This window comes from Triturus cristatus, chromosome 7 (assembly GCF_964204655.1).
Source record: "Triturus cristatus chromosome 7, aTriCri1.1, whole genome shotgun sequence".
NCBI lineage: Eukaryota > Metazoa > Chordata > Amphibia > Caudata > Salamandridae > Triturus > Triturus cristatus.
Genome location: NC_140590.1, coordinates 1211325415 through 1211337137, shown reverse-complemented (window position 1 = coordinate 1211337137; position 11723 = coordinate 1211325415). Strand labels below are relative to the sequence as shown.

Sequence of the window (11723 nt, the reverse complement as noted above, 5' to 3'; positions counted from 1 at the left end):
TTTGCTTACTGTTTAATAAGCGAATATTGATCTCCATGTCCTCTTCCCTGCTTGGTCCACCTCTGGTTTTGTACATCTGTCATAGATGGGTACATCAATCACGACAGAGTTACCACCCACCCTCCATCCACGCTGAGTCAGTTATAGGACAGCCAGAACGGAGGCAGAAAGTATTTATAGGTGCACAGCAAGTTGGCCGATGTTGTGATCAACATTTTTATGCTCAGCAATGTGTGTCTCTGAGTAATAACCAAATCTGATAAATCAAAATGTAATTACTTGGCCCATCAGTGAAGAAGCAAAGTACACAGGACACATTTGGGTAGAAGGACACTGTATCTCTTTATTGATGTCATTTTTCCACAATTCTTGATGAAACCTCTACTCGTACTGCCACAGTTACAAACAGCTACAAATGTACTGCTGTCCACAGGCTTCCATCCACAGGCTACGAAATGTGCCCACAGACCTCCAACCACAGACTGTGCATTCACAGACTGCTGATGACAGTCCACAGCTTACAAACCACTGTCCACAGATTTCCATCGGAAGACCACAACAGCAGCAAAAGACTGGCATCTAGATCTCCACCCACAGACCTGCCCCTCAAGTTTTCACACAGAGTGCCCTCTAGTGGTAATGCTTGGACAGAGCAGCGCAGGACACTGCGAGGTACTTCTCCCAGGCCGCGTGCACCTCAGGGGTGAAGGCAGCTCCCAGTTTGCGTGCCAAGACAATCACCAGGCAGTTTCCAAGGAGCTGAGGAGGGAAAACAAAAGGGTCTGTTAATGATGGTGTTACAGGCAAAGAAACCCTAGAATCAGTACCGATTTTAGAATTAACAATACATGAAATTTTAGAGAGAACTGTTATTCATCTGTAGGAACACTAGACTGAGGCCCGGGCCTGACTCGGAACAAAAATCAACTGCGGTAAGTTTTGTCAGACCAGTCCCCATACTGTTTCAAGTGTGCAAGCACAGGTATTGAGCCTGACCTCTGCACGGTGGGTATCTGGGTGAATCCCCCTCAAGAAATGTCTGATAAAATTGCAAATATGGTATGTTTTACAACACATTTTTCATTATAGAACATTGTCCAATCACTAAAGGGGTAGATGGAGATTGAAGACAGGGCTGCATGGTACAACGAATGAATTGATTGATGGTTATAAGTGAGTGGCTGAATTGATTCAAGAGTGGATGGCACTGAATACAGATTTTTAGCTAGGTGGAGCAAATGGTCTCAATGCAATGACCTAAAGTAGGTGCTCTGATTTTAATTTTAGCTTCTGCATTAAAACATCCCCTTCCCCAAACAGTACCACCACCAATCCTGATGAAACATGCGTAGCCTGGACATAGTTCAAACAGTGTATCGATTTAGTGCCTCAGAGAATTATACACAAAGCATTAAGGTTTGATCTAAAACAGGGGAAAGAATGTGATATCCATGTAGATGCTGATTTGCACAATGTGAAACCAGTAAACTTCCCATCAATCCTGGCTTCCACTTGACCACATTGTGTGATCCACGATAATTCATTTTTTCATACGGCCTCCTTTTCCTTCATCATCACATGAGATCATCTTGAAATACATGAGTTTGGGATGTGAGCTGCACAAAAGCAAAAGACTATACTTTTCTCCATCTATAGTAATCCAGTGATACTCGAAGTACGGCCCGGGGGCCGCTTGCGGCTCTCTTGACTTTTGCATGTGACCCCCCTAGTGAACAGCAGCTCAAGCTGCTGTTTAGTAGCTGAGCACCAATATTCAGAAAAATGTTAAATAAACGGGTAAGCATTTATTTACCCTCAAATAAATGCTTGCCGGTTTATTTAACATATTTTTAGACCTCCTTACACAATCCCTGACTCCCCCAGAACCGCTACCTTTCTGACATCAGTGTGGCCCTCAGTCACACCACACACCGTACTTTGTGGCACTTGGGCAAATGTTTGTACCCATGCTCTAGTCCTTGTATAGGAGGGAAATGACAGCTGGCTTTGCTCTTGAGTCAGCAACAGTATCAGGCAGTGGTGGTGGGAGCATGAATATTTCTTAAATTAATTATTAGAACCGGTTACTTCTAACAATTGCATTTCAATGCAAAGGCATACTTTAATTTACTAAACTGAATAGTGTTGCAAGATCACATTATAACAAACCACACTGTTATGAATTTTGAAGAGTCTTCATCATCTTCACCAACTTTCAACTTAACACCCTTAAGAAAATCAAGCCTTTCCTCCCCCCGAAGACATCAGGCCGGCTGTTCAATCCCTGGCTATCTCTGGACTGGAATATGGTCCGGTGACCCTTGCTGGACTTCCCAAAGCTAGCTTGGCCCCGTGCAGAGCTACCCTGAACGCATCGGCCAGACTCATCGCTGGCTCTAGAAAGCATGACCACATCTCCCCCGACCTTCTGCAACTAAATTGGCTATCTATCGAAGCCAGGATCCGCTTCAAGATATCCTGCTTGACCCATGAAACCATACATTACAACACCCCGATCTACCTGGCAAGTAAGCTTGAACTTTCGGGCTCTGGCCGGAACCTACGAAGTACGGCCACCCTGCTCTTTAAACCGCCCAGGTTCAAAAAGAAAAGATCTTACACTCATGCTTTCACCGGTCTTGCTCCAAGAATCTGGAACGCCCTGCCTCCCGAGATCAGATCCAATCCTTCCACTGCATCTTTCAAGAAACTTGTCAAACGGCTATTCTTGAACAATCTTTACCAGCATCTACTTGTTCTCATGCCTTATCAAACCAAAGTTTTTTATTCTTAATGTACTACGTTGGTGCGATTTGTTGTATGCTAGTCTGTTAAATTGTTATCGTGCTCTAGGTCACTTCTGATACTGTTCTGGTCGAGCCAACCCCCCAACCCACGACCGGATCTTTTTCCCCCTTTGTTTTAACTACACCCTCTGTCCCATTGTATTTTGGTTACCCATGTTTTTGCCAAATCTGTACAGCGCTCTGATACCAGTAAGGGTCTTGTTCGAGCTTTATAAAACTTTTCAAATAAAATAAACGAATAAAATCATATATGTACTTCATTTTCTGAGCCAAGCACCAGCAGAACTCACAAACACCCTCCCCCTTCCAAACCCTGAAGGTCGGCTGTGCTTATGAAAACCTACATGAAACAGGAACCACCCAATTGCAAAAACAAATGGTTTTGAAGCACACTTTAACCCCTTCCATGCTGCGCAGATTCCGCCGCTGTGCTGGCGGAATCTTGCGCGGGCGGGTTCATGACGGAATGGTTCCGTCATGAGCACAGCTCAACCGTGGGTCATGACGGAACCATTCCGTCATGAGCATGGAAGGGGTTAAAATCATTTGTTTTCCATTGTTTATTTTCAATGTGAGGAAGAGCTGCATGCAGGAAATGCCACTGCACTCCCTGCAACAAAACCATCCCCACCAGCAGTGATACCACCCACCCCCCCCCCCCACCCCAGACTGAATGCCTACTGGGAAAGCGCCTGGGCCCAGAGGAGGGCCAGTCAAGGCCAGACCCTTGCTGAGCTACCTGTGTAAAGACAAAGGCACAAAGGGTGTTCTGCCTCTGTGGTTTTGCCCCCGAAGATTATTCTCTCAGCCTCCTGTTCCCCTCTTGATGCCCAGCGCTCTCATTCCCTTTCACTCTCTTCCCTACCCCGCCCTGCCATTTCTTTATCGTTCACTATGCCCAGTGCTTACTTTGAGCCAGTGGTTGCAGGTGAGGGGCCCCGGTGCTGATTTGTGGGGGCCAGCACTTATTTTTCTTCAACAGACTCTCATCCAGAAAAAACACAAAAGTTAGAAAGAAAGGGGAAGGAAACGAAGGCTGTCTGAATAGGAGACGGTAGGGATGAAAAAGAACCTGCAAGAGTGGGATAAAGGGGCAATGAGTGTCTGTGGATTAAAGGGCCACGAGGAGGAACTAAGACTGTGAAGACTTGTTATTCGGCACGCGGCCTTTTGATAGCGCCGGCTGTGGCCTTCCGAGCAAAACCTAGATCCATGTCACTTATTCTTCCACAAATTAAGCACTGCCTGTGTCTCTCTTTCATTTGTTCCGCTTCCCTGTTGCTGAATTTTTTTCTTTCCCTTCCCATACTCCCACTCGTTTTCAACCTGCTCCCTAAGTACACAACTTCATCCTTTGGTCCGACCTCTGAGTGATACTTTTTTCACCTTCGAATTCAGCCCAAACAAAAGGTTCTTCCTTCTCTGAAGTCAGTTCTGATGGCTGTTCTGTCCTTTTAGTTATTGGAAAGAGAGGTTCTCTCTCTTTCGCGGGTGCCGTCTGTCAATAGGAGGCCACATTCTGCAAGACCAAGCAGTCCAATTATAGAGCGAGTTTCTACTTACCCGGAAGTTCTGAGGATCCACGTGCAGCGTCTCCGCGTGCAGCTCGCTCAGTTTGGCCAATGTGTGCTTGATGTTGTTGAGGTCTTTGACACCCGCTCCCAGGGCGGACAGGACCTTCGTGCCGTGGGCGGCAACCTTGGCATTGCCAGCGATGGCGGCCGCGCTGGATAGCGCCCCGAAGCTGCTGAAGTACCTCTGTGTCCAGGGATAGACGACCAGCACCCTAAGAGAGAGGAGACGAGAACGGTGACAACATTTCCCTCACTCTGAGTACTTCCGTTCTTCAGTCTTTTTGAATAATAAAAATACATGAACTGAAAACACTTGCAGAAATGTCCAGGACTCAAAATAATGAGCAAAAATAATTATAAGGACAGTGGTACATAGAGTCTTCAAATCGCTGTACATTGCTCTGATTCTACAGTGGGTCCAAGTTCCAGAATTTCAAGGCCTAATTTAGAGGTGGGAAATAATGGGACATCCCATAAAAATTGATAGCTGTTTCATATGCCCCCCTTTTGATTCAACCTCTCTTCTCGAGTTCAGGAGAAGGTGGATTAGCTGTCATTTCCGCTGGTGGGAAAATCGATGCAGGGAATACATGTGGCAGAAGAGCACCAGAGGGACGTTTAAGCCCACTTAAGAGCGACCCCTCTGACGCCATTTTGTCAGTTTTTCCTGAACTTTTATATAAAACCATAACGGTTCCTGACAGAAAAAGTCCTTAAATGTCAATCACATGCTGAGAAGCGCACGTGGGTGGTATTTAGTCTGTCAGTTCTGAAGATGGGTCAAGCTATAAGAGCCTGTTTTAGGAAATGACAGAAGAGCCTACAGGTCCACCATGCTGGCATGGCATTGTGGGCCTGCCGTCACTGTGGGGCCGGTTCACAGCCTGCTGAAACCCCCGCAATGGGCAAATGCAGCAGGTAGCTGACACAAAAACGAAAAAGCAAGAGATATAATTAACATTTCAAAGAAATAATTTGATAATTACGCTAAAAGCCTTTTATCCCAAGAACATTTGATATTACAAAGTTGAGAAAGAACCAAGTCCTAAAAATGGTCCTGTGTATTTTTGAAGAGGTTCCTACCACGGAGACTGAAGCCCTCTGATGGGGAAAATGTCCGCACAAACGGGAGGTAAGTCTAAATAAAGCCACAGCTGTTGGGCAGCCGGTCAGACGAGCTCTGAGTATCCCCTATAGTCTCTCAATGCTCACCTGTGTGAATACTGTGCGGTCTACCATCAAGTACTCTGTGAAATGAGAATCAGCAGATCCTGCACTTTGCACGATTAAAGCCGGGGCACTGGTGCATTCGCATGTCTGAGAGGGAGGCATAGATTATTGTGGCAAACTGCATATGTGGTAATGGATACCACTGCATTTGAGCTACACTAACCGAACTGAGAAGAGGGAAATGAAAATAAGAGAAAGCCCATGAAACAGAAGAATGACAAAGGACAGTGATCCAAGGTGATTCACACAAATTCATTTGAAACGGATTCCGATAAGGAAAGGTGGTAAACACTGAGAAAGTGGTGCAAGAGGTAGACAATAAAGATGAAAGTAAGAAATCTGGCATGGTGGGAGGTAACATTTGGCTTTAAATACCTGGTAAGGGTTTCTGGTCCCTCAGCCGCAACATCAACTTGGCTCCACACAGAGGTGATGGCGGCCTTCTCTTCTGCTGTCCAGTGAACCATGGTTGCTGTTGGTGGTGGGCGGCTGCACAATTCACTGAGTAAGATTATGCTCCTGGAAGTTGCTTCTGCAAGAAACGTCTCAGACCCCCTGAGATTTATAGGGACTGCAGCCAGGTCCCACCCACAGTGTTCACTCTGCTGAGTCAGGCCACCCTTCTTATCTCCACTGGCAGACGGCACCAGACCTCTCCCGTGGCCCTTTCTGGCGTTTCCTTCCACACAGAAGCATTTTGTAATCACTTAACCTTTACATAACAAATTTTCATCTCCCAGGTCACTCTGGAATGCAGCAACTCAAGGTTAACTTTCTTCCACATTTAGTGGTGATCCTTTTGCTGAGAGAGGCCTACAAGAGGAGCCTGAAACCACATCTGCTGCCCAAAGGTGATTCTGAATTACAAAATATATTGCAGCTCCTAGTGAAATTTTGCTTCCGCCTTGTTGAAGCGGGCCTCTGCGATCCTCATACGTCCGTTAAGGCAGCACCTTTTAGTGAATCTCCTCTCTCCTTGTAAGCAGGTCTCTGCTTGCAAACCATCTGAATTTATTTATTTATTTTTGTTTTGCTGATTTATATAGCATGAGAGCATGGAGCACTTTACATGAGCACCAGTTACGTTACACACAGACAAAATCATTAAAAAAAAAATTGTTTTGGGTAGGCACGGGCAGATTAAATGATTTGCCCAGAATCACAGGATCCTGAGCCTAGCCAAGGATTGAACCTGGTTCCACAGCTCCAAAGTCGGAAGCTATGCATCCTCTCCCCTAATTAACATTAACAGCTAACAAACACTTTTGCATCGAAAGTCCTCTCTGTTACTGTGGCAGGGGCTTCCTAGCACAACACATGAAGTGCTAAACAGTGAAATGTAAGGTCTTCCTTGCACGATGACCAGGAAAGTCTTCTCTACATTGGTGTATCAGGATAATTGATTGCTTTCCACTGGACTATCATGTAAAAATCCATTCACTCCCAGCGAATCTCAGGGGTTAAGGCCTATCTCAGGATCCAGGGAGAGGGCTTATTTTCTTATTTTCTGTTGGACCTAACGTCCTAGAGGTAGCTTGGCTCAGGCCAACAGGCTTCTATCCCAACATGGCATATCGTGCTTGCATCACACCCAGTTCACACCTTGACGCAACACCACTTAAAAGGACACTACACCGAATAAGCCAGACTGATAAGAGGAAGTTTTATATTTCCTTTTAAATTGCACTCAACCAATTCTAACCATCACATTTCCGGTGCAAATATTTCATAGTATTTCAGTCAACAATACAATTCCTTCTGTTACTTCAGTATGATCCCCCAACTAAACTCCATCAGATGGGACAATCCCGCGCCTAGGCCCCAGAACGCCTTATTAATTTCCCACTCATATAGCTTTCCCACAATGGTTTCTTGGCATGGGGATATTAAAAGGTCAATACCCCCCCACCTCGTTGCCCCTCAGTCCGATGTCTGCACTATTCTCTTTGTTACCTGGAACTTAGGCAGTGGTATGCGACCACGCTTCTACCATTAGGCGCTATACTGCCAAACTAGTCTGTTGCGGGAAATCAAGGTATTACAATTGAACATTATACCGGATCTTACTATTACAGTTAGGCCTGACACATGAGTTCTTCTCTGTACTGGTGAGCTTACCATTACACTTTAAACATTACACTTGAATTATTCTTTGTACTGGCGATCTGACTATTACACTTTAAACATGTCACATGAATTACTCTTTGTACTGGCGATCTTATTATCGCACTTTAAACATCTCACATGAATTACTCTTTGTACTGGCGATCTGAGTATCACGCTTTAAACATTTCACATGAATTACTCTTTGTACTGGCGATCTTAGTATCACATCCTGGCTTCCCCTAGGACCATCAGCCGGGACTGCTAGGCCTTCACCTGCTTGGTAACTCCCCCCTTCCCTCACTCCTTCACTTCTTCCCTCAATCCCAGCTTACGGTTCCACCTCGGCGTCCTCCTCTGCCTGGGAAGATCGGCGGTACGGGTAGAGTACTTCCCCCTTCACGCGGGGCAGGCGGGGCTCAAGGGATCGGCAAGGGAAGTCCCCGGAGGGGGCGAACACGGGGAACACCCACAGGCCACCTCCCCCAAGGGTTTCCTGAATGCGGGGTCTTCTCGCGGGGGGATGGAAAGGAAAATCCTCGCACCCGCGGTGTCAACAGGGGCGCGGAGTCGTCTCCGGACCCCACACGGCTCCACAGGCCAGGCGCTGACTCGGCGTCACTCCGCTGCTGCTTTGATCCGCGCCCGCGGCTGCCTGAGGCCATGCAGCTCGCGGGGGGCGCGGCCTTCTCCTTTCCGGCAACAGTGGGGCGGCGCTACAGAATCGGCCCTCGTCAGATGACACTGGGAAGGCGCTTCATGGCCTTGCGCAACCTCCACTTCCTGGATGTCCTTCTCCTCAGTTTCTCAGGCGCGTCGCCTGCTCACCGGCCCTCTCCAGGAAATCCCGACTCTCTCCCCGGACCTCCCAGGGATTACCAGCAGCCTCCCAGCAGAGGCGGGCAGCTTCCCAATCTTGGGGCTACGGCGGTGAGTGCTCCCGGCGGGGATTTATGTCAGGGGGGGCTAAAATTAAGGGTGCCCCGTTCACTCCAGGGCAATCGAATAGGCCAGCCAACTGCTTATCTCTTGGTCCCAGTCACCTTCCCGACAGGCAGGACTGGTAGTCAGACGTTGAGTCTTGTTTGATTTCAAATCCCGGGCACCAGAAGGGTGTGGGAGGTAGAGCTCAGGACGGAGGCTTCCCCTCTAATCTTCTTGTAGTAATTCTGACTAAACAGGTGTCTCATGAGGTGAAGTTGTTCCTCAAAGTCATTGGCTGTGCTCAGGGACCGGTCAGAAGGTTGAGGGTGGTGTCAGCTGATGAGGGAAGTCACGCAGACCCTAAGACCTGTCAATTCCCTATCTAGCGCAGCCACCTCCCCACTCAGGTGCCTTATCCCTGACTACCTCACAGCTCAACTGAGTCCTAAAATGGCCGCCCTGCCCCCACCTCTATTTATCACCTGGGGCCTGACTGGCCAGAGTGGCCCAGAAGGTTCCGGAACCTCTCATGGCAGTCTATGGCCCAGGTGCTGAGGTGACAGTTGGAACCACCATTTTGTGACTAACCTCCCTCTACTGGTTTCCTCATTGAAGCACCTTGCGCCTCTCCCTCAGATAGTAAGAAGAGGGCGCCCAGAGTCTCTACATCAACACCCAAAAAGTAGTTAGTGGACAGGAAAAAAATATGAGCAGGGAAAGGGAAAAAAACATAAAAAGAGGAGGGAACAGCCAAAAGGGCTGACAGGTCTAACACGCGTCCCCCCAAGCTGAAAGTGGGGAGATCTACCCAATCCCTTGGGAGTTCTCTTCACTAAGGCGGAAATACCTGGAGAGACCGTCAGCATTGGCGTGGTCCACTCCTGGGCGATGTTCCACCCTAAAGTCCATTCCCTGTAGGGAGATGGACCACCTCAACAACTTGGGATTCATTAGCATCAGCCACCTGAGGGGCCGCTGGTCGGTCTGAACCAGGAAGTGCGAGCCAAACAGGTATGGCCGCAGCTTCTTCAGAGCCCACACCACCGCAAAAGCCTCCCTCTCAATCGCACTCCACCTCTGTTCCCTGGGGAGTAGTCTCCTAGACAGGAAAAACACCGGTTGGTCCAGACCCTCTTCATTGAGTTGCGACAGCACCGCCCCGATGCCATGCTCCGACGCATCCGTTTGGACGATGAACTCCTTGGAGAAGTCAGGGGCCCTGAGGACAGGTGCCGCACACATTGCCTTTTTCAAGGTGTCAAAGGCTTGTTGACACCCCTCGGTCCAGATTACCCATCGAGGGTGCTTTTTAGAAGTGAGCTCAGTCAAGGGAGTCACGATAGTACCGTATCCCTTGACGAAGCGTCGGTAGTAGCCAGTGAGGCCCAGAAAGGCTCGGACCTCTGTCTGAGTCTTGGGGGGTTCCAAGGCCATGATGGTTTCAATCTTGGCCTGGAGGGGTTGCACCTTGCCCCGACCCACCAAGTGACCGAGATACACTGCCGACCCCTGCCCGATCTGGCACTTACTGGCCTTGATCGTCAGACCCGCCTGCTGCAAGGCCTGAAGGACAGCCTGAAGGTGACACAAATGGTCCTCCCAGTTGCTGCTGAAGACAGCGATGTCATCCAGGTACGCAACCGAAAAGGCCTCCATCCCGGAGAGGACCTGGTTCACCAGCCGCTGAAAAGTGGCAGGGGCGTTCTTGAGCCCAAAGGGCATCACACAGAACTGGTAGTGACCCTCAGGTGTGGAGAAGGCTGATCTTTCCTTTGCTCCATCTGTCAGGGAGATCTGCCAGTACCCGGATGTAAGGTCAAAGGTACTCAGATATTGGGCAGCTCCCAACCGGTCAATGAGCTCATCCGCCCTCGGGATAGGATGAGCATCGGTCTTTGTCACAGAGTTCAGTCCCCTGTAATCCACACAGAACCGGAGTTCTGGGGTAGTGCCCGGCGGGGCAGCTTTGGGTACCAGTACCACCGGACTGGACCAGGGACTGTTTGAAGGTTCAATCACTCCCAGGTCTAGCATCTTGGTGACTTCTCCATGGATGCTAGCCTTCACCTTATCTGACAACCGGTAAGACTTGACCTTCACAGGTGGGCTGTCCCCTGTGTCCACGTCATGGGTATACAGATGAGTCCTTCCCGGGATAAGTGAGAACAAGGAAGCAAACTGCTCCAAAACTCGGCGGCAGTCTCTCCGCTGTTCGGGAGTTAGGGATGGTGAAAGGATCACTCCCTCCACCGACCCATCCTTCTCTTGGGACGCAAAAAGATCAGGAAGAGGTTCACTTTCCTCTTCCTCTGACCCATCAGTCACCATCATCAAAGTGACCTCGGGTCTCTCTTGGTGAGGCTTGAGGCGGTTGACATGGAGCACCCGATGGGGCTGCCTGGGGGTCTTAAGATCCACCACATAGGTGACCTTGCCCTGCTTCTCAACCACCTCAAAGGGGCCTGACCAGCGATCCTGGAGGGCGCTAAGCTCTCCAGGTTCCATCACCCACACCTTCTGGCCAGGCTCCAGCTCCACCGGGTGAGCATTTTGGTCATACCATACCTTCATGACCGTCTGGCTGGCTTCTAGATTCTCGGAAGCCTGTTTCCACAACCGAGCCATTTGGCTACAAAATGCCAGCATATAGCTCACCACATCTTGGGGAAGTTTTCTGGGAGTCCTTTCCCATCCATCCTTCACCAGGCTGAGGGGTCCACAAACAGGGTGTCCGTACAACAGTTCGAAGGGGCTGAAGCCCACTCCCTTCTGTGGTACCTCCCTGTAGGAAAATAGCAAACAAGGTAGGAGGACGTCCTATTTCCTCCGCAGGCTCTCGGGCAGACTCCTGATCATGCCCTTTAAGGTTTTGTTAAACCTTTCCACCAGACCATTGGTCTGGGGGTGATAAGAGGTGGAGAACCGGTAAGTGACTCCACACTCTTTCCACATAGCCCGCATGTATGCCGACATGAAGTTGGTACCCCTGTCCGACACAACTTCCTTGGGGAACCCCATCCGGGTGAAAATCCCCATCAGAGCCCGTGCCACCGCAGGTGCAGTAATGGTCCTCAGAGGGATAGCC

At 49.0% G+C, this 11723-nt stretch overlaps 1 protein-coding gene across 1 annotated transcript; it reads right to left on the bottom strand.

The window, feature by feature from the left end:
• Positions 1-323: 323 nt before the first annotated feature.
• Positions 324-6093, bottom strand: LOC146811619 (hemoglobin subunit epsilon-like). The gene is made up of 3 exons (XM_085618596.1): positions 5987-6093; positions 4371-4593; positions 324-759 (listed from the first exon to the last, which is right to left on the bottom strand). The coding sequence occupies exons 1-3, from the start codon at positions 6076-6078 to the stop codon at positions 631-633; spliced, it is 444 nt and encodes a 147-aa protein (XP_085474722.1). The 5' UTR covers positions 6079-6093; the 3' UTR covers positions 324-630.
• Between the last annotated feature and the right edge of the window lie 5630 nt (positions 6094-11723).

Coding starts and splice junctions, on each gene's coding strand:
- LOC146811619 (XM_085618596.1), bottom strand. CDS start 6,078: ATGGTTCACTGGACAGCAGAAGAGAAGGCCGCCATCACCTCTGTGTGG. Junction 4,594..5,986: donor GGACCAGAAACCCTTACCAG/GTATTTAAAGCC, acceptor CCTCTCTCTTAG/GGTGCTGGTCGTCTATCCCT. Junction 760..4,370: donor TGGATCCTCAGAACTTCCGG/GTAAGTAGAAAC, acceptor TTCCCTCCTCAG/CTCCTTGGAAACTGCCTGGT.